At 43.8% G+C, this 22271-nt stretch overlaps 2 protein-coding genes across 23 annotated transcripts in view; one reads left to right on the top strand and one right to left on the bottom strand.

Moving 5' to 3' along the window:
* Positions 1 to 22271, bottom strand: part of Hhipl2 (HHIP like 2) — a 201258-nt gene that overhangs the window by 155460 nt on the left and 23527 nt on the right. For 15 of the 22 annotated variants that reach the window (XR_012438957.1, XR_012438963.1, XR_012438968.1 and 12 more), the window contains exon 1: positions 1043 to 1415. Coding sequence is in view for 7 of the 22 variants with exons in the window: in XM_020185710.2 (XP_020041299.2) it covers positions 1043 to 1363 (321 nt within the window). In the remaining 15 variants the exon portion in view is untranslated. Of the gene's footprint in view, positions 1 to 1042; positions 1416 to 22115; positions 22266 to 22271 lie in introns of those variants that run through there. The other 7 variants (XM_074048268.1, XM_074048269.1, XM_074048270.1 and 4 more) reach the window with 4 other exon arrangements.
* LOC141414020 (alpha-1,3-mannosyl-glycoprotein 4-beta-N-acetylglucosaminyltransferase-like protein MGAT4E) lies at positions 10714 to 19331 on the top strand. The gene is made up of 4 exons (XM_074048898.1): positions 10714 to 10747; positions 16488 to 16618; positions 16984 to 17077; positions 18214 to 19331. Exons 1-4 carry the CDS (start codon positions 10714 to 10716, stop codon positions 19329 to 19331), a joined length of 1377 nt encoding a protein of 458 aa, XP_073904999.1.

The following is a 22271-nucleotide window of genomic DNA, read 5'->3' as shown; positions in this document are numbered from 1 at the left end:
CACCTAAGAGGGGAGAAAGATTTTCACTAGAGGAGATCTCAGAAATGAACAGTCTCAGTCCTAATCATAAAAGCCCAGCTTCTGCCCACATGGTAATCCCACAGTTAATTCTCCAGGAAGCAGCCAAGAGATGGTGCCTGGGGCTGCACCACCCAGGTGGCTGTTCTCTGTGCCACTTGACTCTCCACAGCATGCAAGGGAGGAGTTGGGGTGGCAAGCACACTCAAGAATAGTGGCAGCAGGGGAGATGAACAGATGCCCTTGGACAGCCACCTAGTTGCACTGACCTGCCCAGGGAGGGTCTCAGATCAGATCAGACATCTGCCCGGACTTTGTCACCTTTGTCACAAAATTGGAGGCTCCATCCCCACAGCATCTTCTTTCATCAGCTCTCTATCTCCTCTCTCTCTCTCTGAACTCCTAAACACCCTTTTCCCACAAGTTGGTGTATGCAGTCTGCACTCCTCATGTTTTCAGGCTCAGCTCAACTAAGGCGATGCCGCCCAGGGATGTGGATTTTGGCCACTGTAGTAGCAGGGGTTGGTGAGCCTGGAGAAGCAGAAACTCTGAGTCATTGCCACTCAGCAACTTGGAGCTCTTTCCGTCCAGTTCTGGAATACGGGGCAGACAGGACCCAAGGCAGAGCCCCTGAGCCCCTGCTGACACTGCACCAGAGACCCCCAGACAAAATATCCTGCTGTGCAAGGGCTGGACCCCAAGAGATGGTGCCTCTCCTCCCTTGCATGGTCAGTGAGTGCCACAGGTGTGCTGTGCCCAGTTTTCTGCTTTGCTGCAGGGAGGACAAAGTCTGCCACTGCTTTGAGAGCTCCATGAATACCTCTGTCATTCTTCTGGCACCTGGAGAAGACCCCCAAAGGGAGAGCTTTGGGAAAGCTGGTGGAAGCCAGCACACCCTCTCCTCGGTGTGCCTGTCCAGAGCGCAGGTAAGGCACCTGGCAGGTGAGGTTCTAAAAGACTGGGGCTGTAAGGCACTTCTCCAGGCTGGTTCCCTGTCTCCCCCTGGGGTTGCATTCAGGCCTACCTGGCACAGGATGTCTTTAATGTAACCTCCACACAGCTCATGGCCCTTCAGGTCAAAGTAGTTCATGATGTCCCAATACCGGGCAGCGATGCGGTGGTCCTTGTGCTGGTCACAACAGCCGAAAGAGTCATAGTCAGAGCAAAACTCCAGGTGCAGGGGTGGCCGGAAGGGGGGCCCATAATCCAGGCATTGGGGGTGTCCCTGCAGCAAGCCTACCTGGCCCAACAAGAATGTGAGGCAGAGGCAGAAAATGCTAAGAGAAAACCAGGGGACCCAGCAACTCAGACCACCATGCTGGCTAGGAGTGGACTTTCTCTGCATTTTGACCTTGGGAACACTGGGGTGCCTGTGTTTGTTCCAGATGTCTCCCCTGTTCTGCCCAAGTTCCCTCCCTCTTCCTCTCCCTCCCATTTTCTTCCTTCCCCTCTAATCCTCGCCCCATCCCCGCCCCAATCCCTGCCCCAAGTTTACGGAGGTAGTTTCCAAGTACTGTCCCTTCTATGGGCTGGTGGTTAAGCGTCCCTTGTGAAAGCAAAGGATGTGACCCTATTCCCCCTCAGTCCCATCTAAAGATGACGCTGACAGTCTCAAGACCAACACGGAGTCATTGGGACACGTGGTTGCTGAGCCAAAAGACCCAATGGTGTTAGTGGCAGAGGTTCTGTGATTCCTCAGTACTATACAGGATTCCAGCCATGCTGGGGTGAGGCCAGGAAATCCCCACATGTTTACTGTTTCTGCACATTGGAGTCCAGACTGCAGACTGAAGGAAGGCAAGCTTCTAGCATTCGTGCAGTGCTAAAAGGCACCACGGGGAGGCAGTCTGGGGCTGGGAAGGTGGAAGAGCCCCTGGAGGGAGGCCAGCTGTTCTGTATAATGTATATTTGGAGGGAGGAAGCGAGGACGTTCCATGACCTTGTATCCATAGCAAGGAACAAGGAGACAGTACAGGAGAAGGAGGATGTCTTAGTTCATGCTGCTGTAACAAATACCACAGACTGGACAATTTATAAATAATAGAAATTTATATCTCACAGTTTGGGACTGGAAAATTCAAGATCAGGGAGCCAGCAGTTTCAGTGTCTGACAAGATCTCCCTTCCTCACTGATGTCACCTTGTTCTAATAAGGCAGAAGGGACAGAAGGGAACAAACTCACTTCCTCAAGCCCCTTTATAGGAGTCCTAATTACCTCCTAAAGGTCCCATCTTTTGTTTGTTTGTTTCATTTTTAGAGTTGAGGGTTGAGCCCAGGTCCTCATGCTAAGCACGCACTCTACCACTGAGCTGCTATAGTTTATATCCTGAATGTTCCCCAAATGCTGTGTATTGAAGGCTCTGTCCCTAGTCCATGACACTATTGGGATGTGGTGGAATCTTTAGAGGCAGGACCAAGTAGAAAGGCATAGGGGGACAGGCCCTTGAAGGGAATGTCCGGACCCCAGTCCCTCCTATTTCTCTCTTTCTGATATGTGGCGAACCACTTTGCTTCACCACACCCTCCCCACCATGATGTCCTGACTCACCATTGTCCAAAAGTAATTGGTCTGCTGAACCGTGAACTAAAACCTCCAAAACTATGGGCCAAAGTAAACTTTTCCTCTTATTAAGTTAATTATCCTAAGTATTTCTTACAGTAATGGAAAGCTGACTAATGCACCAGCCCAAGGCTCCACATCTTTTTTTTTTTTTTCATTTTTCTTTTATTATTCATATGTGCATACAAGGCTTGGTTCATTTCTTCCCACTGCCCCCACCCCCTCCCTTACCACCCACTCCGCCCCCTCCCTCTCCCCCCCCCAATACCCAGCAGAAACTATTTTGCCCTTATTTCTAATTTTGTTGTAGAGAGAGTATAAGCAATAATAGGAAGGAACAAGGGTTTTTGCTGGTTGAGATAAGGATAGCTATACAGGGCATTGACTCACATTGATTTCCTGTGCGTGGGTGTTACCTTCTAGGTTAATTCTTTTTGATCTAACCTTTTCTCTAGTACCTGGTCCCCTTTTCCTATTGGCCTCAGTTGCTTTAAGGTATCTGCTTTAGTTTCTCTGCATTAAGGGCAACAAATGCTAGCTAGTTTTTTAGGTGTCTTACCTATCCTCACCCCTCCCTTGTGTGCTCTTGCTTTTATCATGTGCTCATAGTCCAATCCCCTTGTTGTGTTTGCCCTTGATCTAATGTCCACATGTGAGGGAGAACATACGATTTTTGGTTTTTTGAGCCAGGCTAACCTCACTCAGAATGATGTTCTCCAATTCCATCCATTTACCAGCGAATGATAACATTTCGTTTTTCTTCATGGCTGCATAAAATTCCATTGTGTATAGATACCACATTTTCTTAATCCATTCGTCAGTGCTGGAGCATCTTGGCTGTTTCCATAACTTGGCTATTGTGAATAGTGCCACAATAAACATGGATGTGCAGGTGCCTCTGGAGTAACAGTCTTTTGGGTATATCCCCAAGAGTGGTATTGCTGGATCAAATGGTAGATCGATGTCCAGCTTTTAAGTAGCCTCCAAATTTTTTTCCAGAGTGGTTGTACCAGTCTACATTCCCACCAACAGTGTAAGAGAGTTCCTTTTTCCCGGCATCCTCGCCAACACCTGTTGGTGGTGGTGTTGCTGATGATGGCTATTCTAACAGGGGTGAGGTGGAATCTTAGCGTGGTTTTAATTTGCATTTCCTTTATTGCTAGAGATGGTGAGCATTTTTTCATGTGTTTTCTGGCCATTTGAATTTCTTCTTTTGAGAAAGTTCTGTTTAGTTCACATGCCCATTTCTTTATTGGTTCATTAGTTTTGGGAGAATTTAGTTTTTTAAGTTCCCTGTATATTCTGGTTATCAGTCCTTTGTCTGATGTATAATTGGCAAATATTTTCTCCCACTCTGTGGGTGTTCTCTTCAGTTTAGAGACCATTTCTTTTGATGAACAGAAGCTTTTTAGTTTTATGAGGTCCCATTTATCTATGTTATCTCTTAGTTGCTGTGCTGCTGGGGTTTCATTGAGAAAGTTCTTACCTATACCTACTAACTCCAGAGTAGTTCCTCCAAAGCCCCACATCTTAAGCACAGCACATTGGCAATTCAGTGTCAGCATATGACTTTTGGGGAACACATTCAGACACAGGGATGGTGGCCCAGTGCAGAGGAATCAACAAGAACTGTGTGGGACAGTGTCATCAGGAAGCTCAGGCTGTTTGGATTCTTCACTGCTTTATTTTTTCCTTGTTTTTACCTGGTTTAGGGGAATTCCTCAGTGTATGTTCCAACACTAATATTCGAGAATGCTTTGCTTTGTACATGCCTCTTGCACATAACAAGGCCTTTGATAAATATTTTTTAAATGAGCAAATAAAGAACATGGAGTCCCAAATTCACACAGTGCCAAGCCCAAAGACGCAGGTCCATGGGGACATTTGGTACATAACTCACTCTCCTTTCATTATTTTCCATGGCTCCAGTCCATTCTGAAACTTCTTTAGTGGTGAAAGCTTCCTTTTGAAATGTGGATGATACCCAAGTTTCTTCTTGGTCCCAATGTGCTCCTAAGGAGGGTGACCCAAGCGGCTCTCCCACTGACCACCAGATGCAGTCTTACCAGGACGTCTTTAAGACAGGACCATGAGACTCAATCTAGCCAAGCTTGTACTCACCATGCTCTGGAGCCAAACAACATGTAAAAATCCAAACAAAATCTTTATACAAGTGAAAAGTTAGGAGGGAGGAGTCAGAATGGATTGGCCACACAGCCCTGCTTTCCTATTTGCACTGTTCAATGCTGTATCTAGTTGGATATTTTTACTTATTTAATTACTTATTTTCTACAATGCTGGGATGGAACCCAGAGCCTCTCTCATTCTAGGCAAGCATTCTACCACTGAGCTATACACCCTGTCCCTGCTTTTTAAAGCATAATATGGCATCCATGATTCACTGGTGACCGTGAAGTTTCCACCGAGTTGTTTACTCAAAGCCAGATAATGTAATTGCTCTGAACGCCTTGGGTGGGAGGAGTGACACTTGGACTAGCTTCTGCCAGTGAATTCACAGCCACCATGGCCTTCTCAGAAACAAGGGGAGAGCACCCAAATCTGGGGTGTAGAACAAGGGCATTCTCTCATTCTATGTAGAACCTGAGAGTATTTTTTATCTTCAGTTAACACTTAAGTCTAGCTTGCCTTTTGCCATGAAAAATATGAAGATCTTATTGTTTTAAGCAAAAAGATTTTAATAAGGAAAGATCAGCAGGAGTTCATCAGGCATAGGGTGAGCTTCCAGCTGGGACTACGTAACATTTCAGATATGATTACATAATGTCTGTGACTATATATTATGTAATAATTAATTGTACAATAGATGCTCAGTGTCAATTCAGTAGACCAGTGTTATTATGTACAAAGTATTATACTGGGAAAGGAATGTTTAATGGAAAACTGATGCATACAAAAACTTTTTCAAATAGTTTATGCTCTGAGAAGAAAGGATAAAATAGTATCCAAATAATGCAAGACAGATTATATTAAGATAACAGAAGAAAGGAACAAACTGCCAGACAGGCAGTCTGACAGAGAGGTGACGTCAGGCTGGAGGGGACAAAGAAAATCTTAATGAAGGTAGAAGTAGCTCTTTAGATTAGACACAGGTGAAAAAAGAACAGAAAACAACCTTTGACTGGGAGTTCTGAGATTAGGAAATAAGTCTGGAACTATAAACTACAATCAGACTTAGTCTCTGAAATCACCTTAGCTCCTGCCTTTGAGGCAATCACAAATTTTTTTAAATTATTTTTTCTTTGGTGGGACTGGGGTTTGAACTTGGGACTTTGCACTTGCTAGGCAGGGGCTCTACTTCTTTTCCTTTTTTCTTTTTTGCAGTACTGGGGTTTGAACTCAGAGCCTACACCTTGAGCCACTCCACCAGCACTTTTTTGTGATGAATTTTTTTTTTTCAAGATAGGGTCTCATGAACTATTTTCCTGGGCTGGCTTCAAACCAGGATCCTCCTGATCTCTGCTCTTCAGTAGCTCAGCTTACACGTGTGAGCCATCAGCGCCCAGCTAAGAGGCTGTACTTCTTGAACCATACCTCCAGCCCATTTTGCTCTGGTTATTTTGGTAATAGGGTCTCCCTTTTGCCCAGGACCTCTGACTTTAGGCTTCCTGCTGTAACTGGAATGACAGGTGCACACCTAGTTGAGATGGGATCTCATGAAATTTTTGCCTGGGCTGGCCTGAAACTGTGATTCTCCAGATTTTAGCCTCCCAAATAACTAATATTAGAGGCATAAGCCATCAGCAACTGGCCAAGCATATTTATTGTTTAAAATTATTGTTTTAGTTTGCTAGAGCCAGTGAACAAAGTACCAGAAATTGGGAGGTTTAAATAACAAAAATGTATCATCTCACATTTCTGGAGACATGAAGTCTGAGATCAAGGTAGCAGCAGGGATGATTTCTTCTGGGGACTGTGAGGAGAAAAATGGATTCCAGGCCTCTCTCCAAGCTCTGGTAGTTTGCTGGCAGTGTTTTTGCATTCCATGGTTTGAGATGCATCACCTCAGTCTTTGACTTCATGTTCACATGTTGTTCTTCACATGCATGTCTGTGTCCAATTATTTCCAGCAATATTGGGTTGGGCCCACCTGAATGACCTCATTGTAATTTAAATTATTCTCATGAAGACTATCTCCAAATTTGGCCACATCCCAAGGTACTGAGAATCAGGACTTCAACAATTTTTTTTTTGGGTTTTGGTGTCAGTGCTTTTTTTCTGGGGGAGGGGGATTCAGAAGGCTTGTTCAGGGATCTCACTCAAAACAGCTTTCTAAAAAACAATGATTACATACATAATCCCTAATTCAAAATGTGCACCCAACTGAATTGTTTATGTTTGCCAGTTCTTTGTAGAAGGCATCAGGTGCTGTTCTGAGCTCCTCTTGGTTGGTGTTAGTAACAGTATCTATCTGTGTCATAGCAACTCAAGAGAGTTCTTGATTCTACCACGCCATGATTCAGGCAGGTCCCTGAGTATTTAAGGCTAGGTAAGATTTTCCATTCATTGCAACATTGATAACATTTATCAGCTTTACACATTCTGAGTGTGTGTGTGTGTGTGTGTGTGTATAACAGAGCATTTGATCCTAAGATATGATTGAAAAATTGCACCTCAGAACTTAGCTTATGACATATCCATACAGTTTCCTATATTCCTAATGTATGTTGGTATAGCTCCTATCTTTATGGGGTAATAATCTATGGTTGAAGTAATATCCTCAAATGTATCATAAATTGATGATGGTAATTTATGGACTATTTCCTTGTTTGCATAGTATCCTGATATAGATAAATCTTTATATTTCATACTTGTCTATGCAGCCCAGCAACCACATTCCTTCACCTTCATCTCCTCTATTCACCCTCCCACAGGTACCCCCACACACTGTCCTATCCTTCATTTTTAATTCCAAAGTCAATGTTCAAGGGGATTTCTCAATGAATCCCAGCTGTAAATATACTTTACTTTGTCAATTCAACCCCTTCTGTTACTCTCCCTTAACCCTTGTTAGACTGGAAGAGGCACAGAATAGACAGGCAGGAAGACAGCTCAATGCCAGCACAGAGTTTATCATTCAGGAACTATCCATCCAAAGCCACTCATCCGAACTCCACTGCTGCTTACAGACTTGCAGTAGATATGGGGGGGGGGGTCTGGAGGGGAAATTTTACTGGGCTGGAAAATTTTTCTGGAGTGGAGTTGCTAGGGAAAAAGCTGGAGGAGAGAAGTGGTAATTAGGTAAATAAATTGCTCAGCTCCAGAACTCCTGGTGAGGAGGCAGTTTGTCATTTCATCGAGACTAGGTGTGGTCCATCCAGTGGGTGGTGTGGTGTTTCCAGTAAGCTGCCTACAAGGATGGGAGATCTGATCTTAACATGGCTTCCTTTTTGTTCACCCTGACATTCTTCCCTCCCACCCCCCATTATTTAACAGCTTTCAGTACTTACCCTTAGTAAGATGTAATGCATTTCAATATCATTTACTCTCTTCTCTCTTCCTTTCCCTCCTCTCCTGAGTTCCGTAGTTCCACTATTACAAACATGTTCTACATATCAATGTGCATGTGATCATGCTTGTTTTTGTGTATATGTTTATCTTTTGGATCTACCTTCCTCATCTGAGAGAAAACTTGTGGCCTTTGTCTTTCTGAACCTGGCTTATTTCACTTAACATGATGTCCTCCAATTCCATCCATTTACCTGCAGGTCACATAGAGTTGTTCTTCCTTATGGCTGAATAAAACTTCATTGTATACAAATTCCACATTTTCTTAATCCATTCATCATTTGTAGGGCATCTGGGCTGTTTCCATAGCTTGTGAACAGTAGGCATCCCTGTTACCATAATTTTGTCTGTTACTGTCTTTGTCCGCCATCTGATGACCAGGTAATTTCCAAAAATTTGCAAGAGGTATATGGTCCTGGTTGTTGTCATTTTTCATGGATTGTCCACCCCGTTTCTATATTCTTCTATATTTTTTTCTTCTCTATTTGTAAGTTTTCCCAATCATTACTTACCATTATTGTGTCATCTATGATTAATGAGTCATAATTTTCCTGATTAATTTGGAAGGATAATATTGAATATGTTATTACTGGATTATTTACATAGCCTTGAGGCAACTTACGAATTGATAGTTTGTCCTTTCACATTAAAAAAATGTATATTCTTGCACTTGTTCTTCTGTAGGTATTGAAAAGAACATATGTGACATGTCTACTGTCACATAATACTTCCCATTATTGTTGTGTTACTTTACAGATAATTTCTACATCTAGTCGTATGTGAATTGTAACTAACTGAAGGGTACACTCAGCTAAGTGCTGGGTCTCCCTCACTTCGCTCCCAGTGAAACAGGACTTCGCTCCCAGTCCTGTTTGCTCCATTTCCGGCAGTGCCCTTAAGTTTTGAATGAGATTCTATTACTCGTGGATCAGGCAGCAGCTGTTTGGCTGCAGGCAGAAGCGATGTGACCTTCAGGGAGGGAGCGGATGCTAGCCTAGCGAGGGGAAGGTAGGGACCGAGAGGCTCCCCAGGAAGGCAATGGCTCCCCCGTCCCGCCCCGCAGAAGACGTTTCCCTGACTCTTCCTGGGTGTTTACCAGGGCGAGGGACCGCTCTCCAGTTGACAGCCATGCCTGCCCTTCTTTTTTCAAGAGCCTAGCCTCGGGCGGTGACTGGCTGCATCAGCCTCCGGGGGCGTGGTCCAGGCCGCTCTGTGTTGTCTGGGGCCGGCTGGACGCTGCAAAGTTGGACTTGGACATCCGGGTCTGGGAGTGAAGAAGCTACAGCTTCCCTGGCGCTCGCCTGCACCGCCAGATCTGCCTGCCTGCTGATGAAGCGCTCCCTGTGCTCCTGATGGGGGTTGGGGTGGGGGTGGGGGAGGTTAAGAGTGAGAAAGAGAGAGTGCTGGGGATAGAAAACCAGAACCTGGTCTTCAGGCATGCTAAGCAAGCACTCTACCAGAGCTGTGCTCTTCGGCCCCTCCTCCAGTCCTGGAATCTCTTCTCTGCTCACTCAGCTCAAGTGAGATCCAGATAACTGCGCTGTCAGCCCTAAGCCTTGGTTTACCTGGGTGTGGGGCCCAAAGGGCTAGACCCTTGTACGGGTCAGCACTGGCAAGTGGATTTCCCAGTAATTCACATCTGGGCTTGAGCGTCAGGGCATTCTTCTCATTCTGGTTGGGCTTGGACTCCCAAGGAGCAATCTTGTGCATGCTGCTAAGAGAGGCTGGGAGGGAGAGCCATGTTCCCTGTTCGTTCTGCACCGCACTATCAGCACCCTTAACTAGGTCTCTGGACTGAAGGACCCCTCTCAACATGCATTGTGGTCCTGGACAGCTGGAATGTTTGGAACTCTCTGCTTCTGGGAGAGAAGTCTTTAATAGGATGGAACACCACCACATCTACCACGTCCATTTGAAAATCTACATCCAACCAAATCACACTGTTTCCACCACAGGGCCTAAATGTTGATGTTATTTCTACTCCTTCTCTTCCCAGGTGGGAAGGGGTGATAAGTGAATAACTGGAAATATTGTCCTAACATGAGTAAGGCAAGGCCACTAGCCAGAAATAATTCACAGTCTACTAGCCACACCAGCCCTATGAAGTAGGTGGTATTTTTGTCATTATTATTAAGATGGAGAAAGGTTAATCAGGCAAAATCACAAAAATAATAGCAGTGCCAGGGCTAGAATGACAATGCTAGTGCCTGCCTTTGATCTTCCCCCAAATACCAGGGTGGCTTCTCAAAGCTGAAGAGAGGACACAGAGGCCGGGCTCAGATCCACCACCAGCCATCCCTCAGCATGCCAACATCCATCCTTTGTCTCCCCTGTAGGCTAGGTGGCTTCAAACTTTGATTAGTCTCCAGTATTTTTGCTTGCATCACAACAGCAACGAAAGTTTCACAAAATAATACTTGCTATTGCATAGTGATATGCCTATAGGATGGTTGAGCCCCATTAAGTTGATTTTGTAACCCATAATGGACTGTGACCTTCAGTTTGAAAAAAATAACTGTTCTGAGGTTAGTTTTTTCCTGCTATTTGGGGATCTTTCAAAAAGATGTACATTGATACACAGAGGGAAAACCATGTGAAGATACTGGAAGATGGCCACCTACCAGCCAACAACAGAGTCCTCAGGTAGGGGAAAAGTCCTGCTGACACCTTGATTGAGCTTGGACTTCTAGCCTCCAGAATCGTGAGAAAATAAACTCCTAATTTTTTTTGATGGTATTGGAGTCTGAACTCAGGACCTCACACTTGTTAGGCAGGTACTCTATCACTTGAGCCAGCCCTGTTTTGCATGTTGGATATTTTCAAGATAGGGTCTCTTAAACTATTTGCCTGGGCTGTCTTTGAACCACAATCTTCTGATTTCTGCCTCCCAAGTAGCTAGGATTACAAGCATGAGCCCTGGTGCCTGGCAAACTCCTATTGTTTAAACCAATTCCTTAAAATCCCCCCATAGAGACAAATATGAATATAATGTAGATATGCATTCACACACAGGTTCAATTTCTCTGATGAACCATAATGAATTCTAGTCAAATAGTCTCTTCCATTCATTCCCATCTCATCTTGAATTTCAGCCACTGCCTTTCTACCCCCATGTCCTCACTAAGTCCCCGAGACCATCATCTACATGGTATGCAAAATCAATAGTTGTACCTTAGCTCTTCCAACTGTGTTTCATCATTTATTATTCATTTACCATCATGCTTCTACCTCTGCAGCTCATAAAACCCACGGACCACTTTGCGTTCCATCTTTTTTAGCATCTACACCAAACAGGCGCCAAACATCAGACCAGGATCTAACATGGAGCCTTCAAGTTTTCCAAGACCTGACTTAGAACAGTTTAAAAGCTGAAATGCAAGTCAGCACAGTGGTTCATGCCTGTAATTCCAGCAGTTAGGAGGCTGAGGCAGAAGTATTGTTGAGTTCAAGGCCAGCTTGAACTCAAACTCAGAAAAAAACGAACTTCAACAACAAAACCACCCTCAAATGCCTGTTGGAGACAGACAAGTAAATGAATGAAATTAACCAGAGGAGTCTATGGAAGGAAGAGAATGCATGTCCAGCTACTTGGGGCTATCCAGACAAGTTTGCAGCAAGTTCTTATTTTTCAAGAGAAGCCAGTTATGTAGACTTTTATGTAAACGCTCCTCATTTTTAGATGTTCAGTCTTCAATCACATTTTTCAAACAGTGTGTGGGCCAATCAGTGGTCAGACTATGTGCTCTGTGTAGCAGCTCCTCTACACCTCTTAGGAGAGGCCAGTGGGATGATGGGCTAGGTGCTCCTCACAAGAAACAATGGTTGCCAAGGGAGCATCAGCTGAGGCACCCAGGGAGAAGTGCTGGAGTGGAGTTAGTTCCTCCCCACCCCTGCCCTATGGGGTCCCATTCACAGTCGCAGGTTGAGAGGAGAATTAGACTTCCTGCTAAGTCAGATTCCTCATCTAGAACATACAGTGGCAAAAAGCACTATGTGACAGATGGCTACCCCAAACTGCAATGTTGGTGAGGAACCTGGGGAGGTGTCAGACTTTTTAAATATTTGTTTTCTCCTCTCCCTCTGGATTTTTTGTTTTTGTTTGTTTGTTTTTGTTTGGGGGGTTTGCTTTGCCTCCTTAAATTCCTCAGAGAAGTGGGAATCAGATAGCAATATGGAGTAAATTAAGCAGAGCCAGATTCTAACCCTGGCTATTTAAGTCTAAAATCTGAGCTGTTTATCCATCACAGATGTACAGCCCTTTTCTTTTCTTTTTTTTTTTTTATTGCAGTGCTGGGGGTACATTGTGGCAGGCCTTTTCTAAGTACTGCTCAGATGTCTTGGCTCTGCTGTGCCCTGAGCACCTAGCATAGTGTTTGTTAAAGAAACAGATGAGTGCTTGCTAGTATCACAGAGTATAATAATCAGTGAGTTAAACAGTACTTGGAGAACATGATTTCCTGGATCAGGTACTATATGAAATGCTGTAGATGCAACACTCAATATTCTAGCCTAGTGAATAGAGACAATAAACACCTAAACAAGTCAGAGAGTTTCTGGCAGCAATTAATGCTGCACAAGGCACATTTCAGATATCCTATAAATAATACCACCTCATGGGTTCCCAGGATGCAAGCTTTTTATGAAACAAGAGAATCCAACAGTTCTTTCTCTTAATGTGATGACACTCCTCATAGACTCTAGTTAGGTTATAAACCACTGGCTGCATGATCTTCCAAGTAGACCCATGGCTTGAAATAAAGAAAATTCAGCAGAAAGAATGCTATAGAAACATCATTTTGTTTATTTTTTTTTAACCTTGACAGTTAAGGTTGGGCCAGCCACCTTTGGGGCTGACCCCTTCCATTGTCAAAATGTTCTACCCCATTCCTTCTAAGCTCTAGGAAGAATTTATATCCTGTTCATTGGGATCTTTCATCAAATGTATTACAACATTAACAGATCAGGATTTGATTCTCTGCACTACACATGCTTGGTGAAGAATTTATTATTAACTTGCTAAAAATGACCCTTAAAATATTTTGTACATATTAGAAGAGTCCATCTTCATTAAATGTTTACATGAAAACTTCTACTGAATTATTAAGATGAAAATTTAGTATTCTCATAACTTAGGTATTTTTTCTGAAAAGTATTTGTCCAAACTGAAATTCTTTTTCTTTTTTTAGTTTTTGTTTTTTTTTTTTTTTTTTTTTGGTGGTAGCAGTAGTAGTGTTTGAACTCTGGGCTTTCGAGGGCAGGGCTCCTCACCATTGGAGCTGTAGTGCCAATTCTTTTTGTGCTGGTTGTTTTTTTTGGCAGTACTGGGGTTTGAACTCAGGGCCTTGTGCTTGCTAAGCAGGCATGCTACCACTTGAGCCACATCTCCAGCCTCCAAACTCAAATTTCTCAGACATTTTACATTACCTCACTAATTATCATGACTTCCTGTCTGGATCTTAGAGAGAAGGACATCTTTCTTTTGTCCCATGTCTCATTTTTGCATTCTTTTACTTTGTATGTATAACATAAATGCTTATATATGTGGGTAGCCCACTTGTGCATTCAGTAAGTTATAATAGGACTGGTCTTAAGTGGACTACTATGTATATAAACATTTTAGGGAATACAGCTGTATACATTTTTGGGCAGTGGTTATGCATATTATTTACCGGGAGAAATTCTTCCTTAATGAACCAACATTTCAAATGTAAGTATAAAATTCTAGGTCAATAAAAAAAATATATATATATATATGATATATACATATATTTATGCACATATAAGACTAGTGTAAAATTACTCAAACAGAGTATGTAGGAAGGAAAAAAAGAAGAGAACAGACCTTGGGACACATGTGCATTGACAGGTTGGGAAGAGGATGAGCAGGGAAGGAATGGTGGCAAGAGTGATGTCAGAGAAGAAAAAGATTCCAGTGGAATGCAGTGGTCAGCAGTGCCAAAGCCACAGAGAAGCTGAGTATGAGAGAGAATGTGGAATGAAAGGGGCTAGTCAATAAAGACAACACTTTCAGGGACATTTGCTGTATAGAGTTGCAGAGAAACAAGACCGAACTTGAAACACAAAATCAGGGAGGCATTTTACTTTTTACCACTGAGAGACAATAGATAGATCTGATTTTTGTAGCTATGGGAATAGTACAGTAGAGAGGGAGAAGGGATCATTCAGAAGAGAAAGAAGATAAATGCAAGGGTGAAGAACCTGAGAAGGTGAGAGGGAGTGGAGTTCAGGCACAGGTGTCAGTAGAACCAGCAGAAGGGAAGAAAAGGATATGGCAGAGATGCAAGGAAGCAAGGATGCAGTGGGAGTGGGGTTGGCAGTTCTCCACATCTACTCTCCACGTCTCCTCTGTGCTACCCACAGAGGGCATACTTTGAGACACCCCTCTGAACATCAACTCAAATATTAATTATGAAAACCAGGACTGTAAAATAAGCACAGTGTGTGTCGGGGGGTGCAGCACTAGTGGGAGAGGGGAAGGTGAATGAAGGAGGTTGAGGTGATGGTAGATAGTAGATGGATTTCATATACTTATATGAAAGAGAACAAAGAAACCTCTTGCAATTGCTTTAGGTGGGGTGAGGAGGGATCTGAGGGGGAGAGATGATGAGGGAAATGTAACCAATGTACAATATAAGTCTAACCAGAATTGTCACTATGAACCCGTATCATAAATATATCCTAATAAAAATTTATTAAAAAAAATAAAAGAGACAGTGCCTCTGGTGGTGTTTAGGGTGAATGATAATTACTAGCTATTGATTGTGAAGCATGCCCTTTTCACATGTGAGTCCTGCACATGTGTACCTCCGATGCTAGGGGCATTGGTGGTTGAGACACAAGAGTAACATCACAGAAGGAGCTGAGCTCAAGGGGAGGAAACTGCAGCCCTCAGATTGCTGTGCCTTGCCTCATCTGCTCTGTTCATTACTCCTAGAGTCTGACCCTCGGCACCAGCTCCTCTTTCTCTCTCTTGCCTTCCTCTTCCAGAAGCCTGTCAAACTCAGCTGAATGAGAGCAAGCCTTCCATGTGACTGGTTACATGGCGTTACAGAAGGGGGACAGAGCTATGTCTGTGGTGATGAAATCCTTTTGCTGAAATTGTAGAGCTTTTTCATTCAGTGTATGTATCCATGTGTTTATGGTCTAGAGAAGTCTATTTCTTTTACATAGAAGCTTGTACCTGTAACAAAAAAGTCTTTGCTTAAGGAATCCAGGTAAGAAAGTTTAATCTGTAGCCTTATTTTTATGTATAAGTAATATGTTTATAATTTATCAAAAAGTACATGGCTAGGAGAAACATGTTCACCTCTATCAAAACAATAACCTAAAAGGCATCCCTGAAAATTAAGGAGATACAGAATACAAGGCCTCCAAAGCATAGAAATCACTGGCTACCACTTTTCTTTTGTGTACTGAGCATGCAGGGAAAGAATCAACAGCAGGTGGCAAGGCATATTAAATCCTTTCCTCTGATAATCTAGGACCAATCAGAAAAACACATTCTCACTAGAGAAAAGACACACAGGAAGATGGCTTCTCACATGCACTTTTGAAGTTAAGCCAGCCTGAATTCCGATAACTCAACACTCATGAAGGAATTGTTTTACTCTGAGTTAACAGAATCATGTTTTAATCAAGGTCTCTGCATTAGAGAAAAGATTGAAATGAATTAAAGCACAGAATTTAGCATTCCTTCAATTTCAGCAATTTTAATAAATACTTTGACTTTTGTTTTCCAGTGTGGGTGGAGCACAATAACTGTTTTCCCAGATAAGCTGGCCACATCACTAAAGATTCAGCTAGCCCTTGTCATTTTAAGTTGGGGAAACTTTGGGAAAGCTGAATCTCCAAACAAAATGATGAAGTGAGGGGCCCTGGGTTTGATCACCAGCACTACAAAAACAGACATCACCCCAGGACAGGTGAATGTCAGAAACATGGATGGATACATTTGTGTCTTTCCACAAAGTCAGAATTCATTAGCAATAAGTTCACAAGCTACATCAAGTTTGTTGACTTTAATTTACCAAGTACTATTGATTTCATTTGGAAATTGTAACCCTTGACAATCTCAGGTTCCTTTATTCCAATCTTAACTACTAATATTAACTCTCATCACACATTATACCTCACACAAAATATATATGTATATTATATATTAACATATATGTTACATAATGCTTATAAAGTTATAGTTCATCTGTATCCTAGACTGGAAAAAGGGTGCATTTGAACATAATTTTAATAATATCATGATGAAGGATAGAGTATCAGGGGTGGGTGTGTAAAACAGAAGAGAAATTCTAGACATGGACAGAAAGGGGAAACACATCTAGCTGTTCATGTTGGCTTCTTGTTATAGGAACCATACCCAACACAGACATGATATGGTGTTCCATCAGGCAATGCTTTATAACCTCCGTGGGCATCATGTTCCTGTGGCTCTTCATCACTTTGAAAGACCTTAAGGAAGATGAAGCTGACCGAAGTGTGGTGACTACTAAAAGCCAAGTAGAAACACTATAGTTTGCAAATTGGGGTGTAGGATGGGAATGGTGAAGACAGAAAGATTCCCCCAAAGCACCTGGACTTTCCTTCTTGCTGTAGAGAAGCTCTAGAGAGAATTGGGCTGTGGACTGTTATTCCATAAAGAAGAGTGAATGAATACTTCTTGAGCCCTGGATCTTTTGGTCAATGGCTGGGCATCCTCAGAATGTGCTGGGCTCGCTCTAGTGAAATGATGCACTTCACCTCTTTCCCTGGAAAAGCTTATGGGAAGCTAACGGGGGGGCGGGGGGAGGTAAAACACTGTTCTTTTATGAAAGGATTAACATATTTTGCCTTTGTCAATCCTCCAGGAGGCCAGATATGACAGTAAGAACTTGAGACTACTAGAAGACTGGCAGAAGATCACCTTCAAATATTCAGAAAAAATACAAAAGAGAAGAAAGAGTAAGTGCTAAGGAGAGGGAAAGGGAGAGACAGAGAATTCTAGGGACGTCAGTAGAGGTAAGGAGCTAGGAAGGAAAGAAGAAAGGGTGAGGAGAAAAGGCAGAACTGTAGGAATGAATGGGTGATTGTAGCTTTATGGTATTTAAATGAAAAAGGAAAGAAACTAAGTAAGGTATTAAAAAGTAAGAAGCTATGACTGAGGTCATCTATATGCCTGTTTAGGTAGAGGAATTCAAAGAATAAATAAATATAACGCATAGCTATGAAAGAAGAAGGTAGAATCACTGGAGGGAAAAGATAAAGTTAGTTGTTATAAGAAGGTTCAAACACTGGATTAGAGAACATTGAATCAGAAGAGGTCCTAGAGTCACATTGTCCAACTCCCTTAGCTTTGTGGATTTAGAACTAAACTCAGGGGTGAGGGGGCTTTCTCAATATCACACGGTCAGCAGTAGAACTGGAGCAAGACCCTTGGGCTCCTGTGCTGGGAGGTGGCTTAGTGGTAGAGAGCCTGCCTAGTGTGTGTGAGGGCCCTATGTTCAATTTCCATTCTTTTGGCTCCTGACATCTAAGGAAGGTGCTTTTTCTAATACACCTTTTTCAGAGGAGACCTTTGGGAGGATGGGCCTTCTAAAAACAAAAAGAATCATCATAACTATAATAACGGCTAATATTTATTGAGTACTTCAACCATATGCCTCAAAGTTTGAAGTTCAAAGACTCAGAGGGACCCACAGGGACTCAGCATCACCTGGCTTAGTACTTCTCCAACTCTATTGTACATACCGGTCATGTGGTGATATTGTTAAGACATAGATTCTGAGGAAGGGATCAATATTCTTGATTAAAGACCACATTTAGAGTACCAATCTGTAAACATTCCTTCTACCAAAGGAAAAAAGGGGGGAGAAAGAGAAAGGGTCCCAAATAGCTTCTCCACCCCTAATACTTTTTTTTTCTTCTTTTTGAGGCACAATTTCACTATGTAGTCCAAGTTGACCTCAAATCTGCCATCCTCCTGCCTCAGAAGTGCTGGAATTACAGGCCTATTCCACTATGCCCAGCTCCCCTAAGCCTTTTGACAACCCTCACCACCATGATACACTGACAATTGTCCCTATTTTACCTCTCCTTAGCATGGCTGACAGTGGGGATCACTTCAGTGTCACGACGGGACCCAAGTGGCCTCTTTTATACCTTGGCCTCACTATACGAAGCCTCCTCTCCAGCTGAACAGAGACGTCTCACAGTGCTGGTCCACCTGGCAGATTCTGATCTCATCTGGCTCAGAGAAACTGTTGCCCATATTTCAAGCCACTATAGTGCACAGATCTTGGCAGGGCAGTTGCTACTGATCCATGCTCCATCTGAGGCCTACCCCACTGTGGATGGCATCCAGAATGAGACCTCTCCCGGACAATTCCACTCCAAGAAGAATGTAGATAATGCCTTCCTCATGAGCTTTGCCACAAAGCTCTCTACTTACTTCCTGCTAATAGAGGACAATGTCTACTGTGTTCCCAACTTTGTCACCCACATTCATGCAAAGGTGACTGCCATGAAACCCAAGTCCTGGGTGCTACTGGAATTCTCTAACATGGGCTCACTTGGCAAACTCTTCCATAGTAGGAACCTTCCACTCCTGGCCCATTTCCTCCTCCTCTTCCATAGGTCAAAACCCCTTGACAGGATGATCCTTCATTTCCGTACTCTCTTGGTCCAGGAATCCCCAATCATCTCTAGACCATTCCTCTTCTACCATAGGTTGCCCGACCACCGCTTTGATAACAAAGAATCCACAGTAGTTCCGGAAAAGAACATCTATGGTCCTGACAACCCCCCTGGAGCTGTTTTCACCGATATGAAGGTTTCTGGTGTTCATTTCCCCTGGGAGGCCTACACTATGGATGAGTCATTCTTTTGGACATACAATGTTAGCACAGGAAACCACTTAACAGTGATTTTGAACCATCCAGCGAACCTGACAAGAGTACAAGTGGTAACAGGCTCCATCATGAATGGACAGTACATTCTAGTGAAGGGTCAGGTGGAGCTCGGCTATGACCCCGAAGGGATGCCTCAATACTGTACCAACTTTGTCCTGCTGGGCCATCTCAGGCAAGGGCAGATGGATCAGGAGATATTTCTGAAAAGCATTAGGAACCATGTGAGCTGCGTGAGGCTGGTGGTAAATGCTGACCAGGTTGGTGGTCTTATCATCAGGCACATCTACCTCTGGGAGGAAAATGCCTAAGAAAGGATAATGCTGATTGGAGTCAATGATAAATCAGTATGAAAAACTAAAATCACAAAGCCATTTTATTCTAGCCTACAAGAGTGTCATAGGGGAGATACAAGACAATGAGAAGCAGAAAGGGAAGACTATTTTCTTTCTTTTAGTGCCACCAAGACCTTAGGAGACATATTCCTTTCTTTTTCCACCTAAAAGAGCAACTCTAGTAAGTTAGCTTTTCCAAGGGCAACTGTAGCTTTAGCTATATTTGGGGACAGGTCTTGCTCATATTCAGAATCTTTACATTCCTGAGATACTTGAATCAGCTCAAATATCGGACATGTATGTGTGTATACATGCACTTACATGTTTATGTGTAAGGAGGGGTGAGGTGTAATGTAGTAAGAGGAGGATAAGTGGAGAAATCATGGGGAATCTTTTTTTTTCTATCAAACTCAGTCTCTCACATGCTACATGCTATGCAAGCACTCTATCACCACGCTACATCTCCAACCCATGGAGAGTCTTTCAAATTGACATTATAAGAAGCTAAGTATGGAACTCTCTCATTGTTTTCAGAGAGGGTCTCACTATGTAGCTTACCTCAAACTCGCAATCCTCCTGCTTCAGCCTCCTATATGCAATGATTACAGGCATGTGCCACCTCACCAACACCACCAAATACATATGTCATATGTATGTTACCTAAAGATTACATAGGTCCCACAGACTACTATAACCTAGATCCTGACTGAGACCAATGACTCCTGCTGCATAGCCTCATAGTCTTGTGCAACCAAAGGTGGAAGGTCAGGGAGAGCCTTACCACCAGCCAAGGGTGGTAAGGTTTGAGAAACCTTACAGAAGTCATCACCAAGCCGCCAGTAGTGCAGCTGACCCCTGACCGTGATCCCCATCACCACATCCTACTTCTGACCTACCAACCTCAACCCAATGAATCCCCCAAACATCCCGACTCTCTCACCTGGTCTGTCCCCAGACCAGCCCTTCTGGGAATATAGCTTTCCCTAACCCAGAGGAAAGGTTGAGGTAGCCTCAGGCTGATGCAAGGGTTCAGGTATTCTTTTTTCTCTGTAATCAGCAACTTGACCCTGGTCAATCTGAATAATACCTTCTGTGGGGGATGGGGAAAGCAAAGTGGGAGTGAAAGCCCCCATCCTCTCTACAGGCCGCCCCCCCATAGCCTCTAGGTTGAACCCCTCAGCAGCTGTGTTCCCTGATGAACTTTTGCTCTTTGTGCTGGCCACAGTCTTCCTTCAACAGAAGCAGGTTGCTTCATGTTTACTGAATTGCCTTTTAGGCAAATGGCATTTGTGTCTCCTGGTAGCCAGTTCTTGCTGAAAGGCAATGCCTAGGTGGGACAGGCTGTGGCTGCTCAGGTGAGACTGGAGTGGCCTTGATAGTCCATCACTCCTAGAGACATAGGAGAAGTCCACACAGTGGACAGGCACCACACCTAGGACTACAGACTCTTTGCCCACCTCCTAAGACCTGGCCATACCCCAACACGTGCCTTTTTGAGCCAGGGTCTCTATGTAGCCCAGGTTGGTGTAACCCTTTTTTCTTTCAGGTTTTTCATCCACCCAAACTGTTTCTACTGAGTGTCAAGCATTTGAGAGGAGGGTCTTAGAATTAATATCACCTCCTCCATGAAGCTCCAAGTCTCTTGTGGGGAGTAAGTAAGTTCTGAGGACCAATGCAAAGTACAAAGGCTCTGGTATCATGCAAACTGGGTTTTAATCCCAGCTCTATTTACTAGCTAGAAGATCTTATAATGCTATTTAACCTCTTTGAGCCAATTTCCCCATCTGTAAAACTAAGGTTCTACCTCCACACAGGATTGGCATGCAAATTAAAGGAAAACCTACACATAAGGAAAACAGTAAACACTCAGAAGTCATCAGCTCAGGTTCACAAAGTGTGGCACCCTCTTTCCCTTGCCTCTGCAGAGGATTACCACAGGCCTCTTGTTCCCTGCCAATGCCTCCTCAGCACTCCAGGGCAACAGCACATTCACCCCTGAGCTCTGGGCTGCCCCAGGAACCCTGCTTACTGGATCTGAAAAGGGAGCCTTGGATAGGCTCTGACAGGCAGGGCATCTCCACTGTTGCCAACCCTGCCACAGGTAGGTGAAAGGGGGCAGATTCTCCCACTGAAAGACCTCAAGGCATGAGTCTCTGAGCATTCAAAGAGCAATATTGTCACTAAGAGGGCTGGAAACAGGAAAGAGAGAGAAATCCAGGGTCCCAGGGTCTCCTACAGACAGACCCACCTCCCCCGAGTCCATGTGGGAGTGGGTGGCATCCACCTGATTGGAAAAGCAAAGGGCGCACCCTTCAGGATTCCAAATGTTCTTATCCATGAGATGGAGATAACATCTCCACAGGGTTGCTGTGGCAATCCAATGAGATTAATATCTTATGTGTAAGGGCTCAGAATTGTAAGGCAAGAAATACATCACATTGAGTCATGACATTACCCAGTTTAAAGTGCATCACTGGTTTCTCCATAATTATGTGGGTAAAAACATTTTCAACACAGCCTATGGCCACCTTGCTACTTCGTTGCCCACCATCTGAAACACGTGGTTTGTGCAGCTCTCTCTGTGAGCTGGAGTTCATGCCTACTCTGAGTCTTTTGCATGTGCTATTTACTGGCTGGGCCTCCTCCATCTGGCTAACCACTCATCCTCAGTTTCAGTGAAACTTCCTCAGAGAAGCCTTCCCCAACCACCCACATCAGGCCACTTGCCCTCTTTGAACCTGAATTTTCTGCTCTGCACACCTGTAAAGACGTGTGACTGTTAAGCTTCATAAACCTTCTCCTCAATCCCCGAATGTGTTCTTCCTAAGGACAGCCACTGTGCCCATCCATGGTGCTCTTCACTGTATTCCCAACGCCTCATAGAAGACATGACGCCAGTAGGCATTTTATCTGTTG

This window comes from Castor canadensis, chromosome 11 (assembly GCF_047511655.1).
Source record: "Castor canadensis chromosome 11, mCasCan1.hap1v2, whole genome shotgun sequence".
Taxonomy (NCBI): domain Eukaryota; kingdom Metazoa; phylum Chordata; class Mammalia; order Rodentia; family Castoridae; genus Castor; species Castor canadensis.
This window is presented reverse-complemented; position numbering and strand designations above follow the sequence as displayed.

What these genes read in the sequence shown, in the direction of transcription:
- LOC141414020 (XM_074048898.1), top strand. Translation starts at nt 10,714, where the DNA reads ATGGCCACCTACCAGCCAACAACAGAGTCCTCAG. An exon ending in ATGAAGCTGACCGAAGTGTG is followed by an intron (nt 16,619 to 16,983) that starts GTGACTACTAAA and finishes TCAATCCTCCAG; the next exon opens with GAGGCCAGATATGACAGTAA. An exon ending in AATACAAAAGAGAAGAAAGA is followed by an intron (nt 17,078 to 18,213) that starts GTAAGTGCTAAG and finishes ACCTCTCCTTAG; the next exon opens with CATGGCTGACAGTGGGGATC.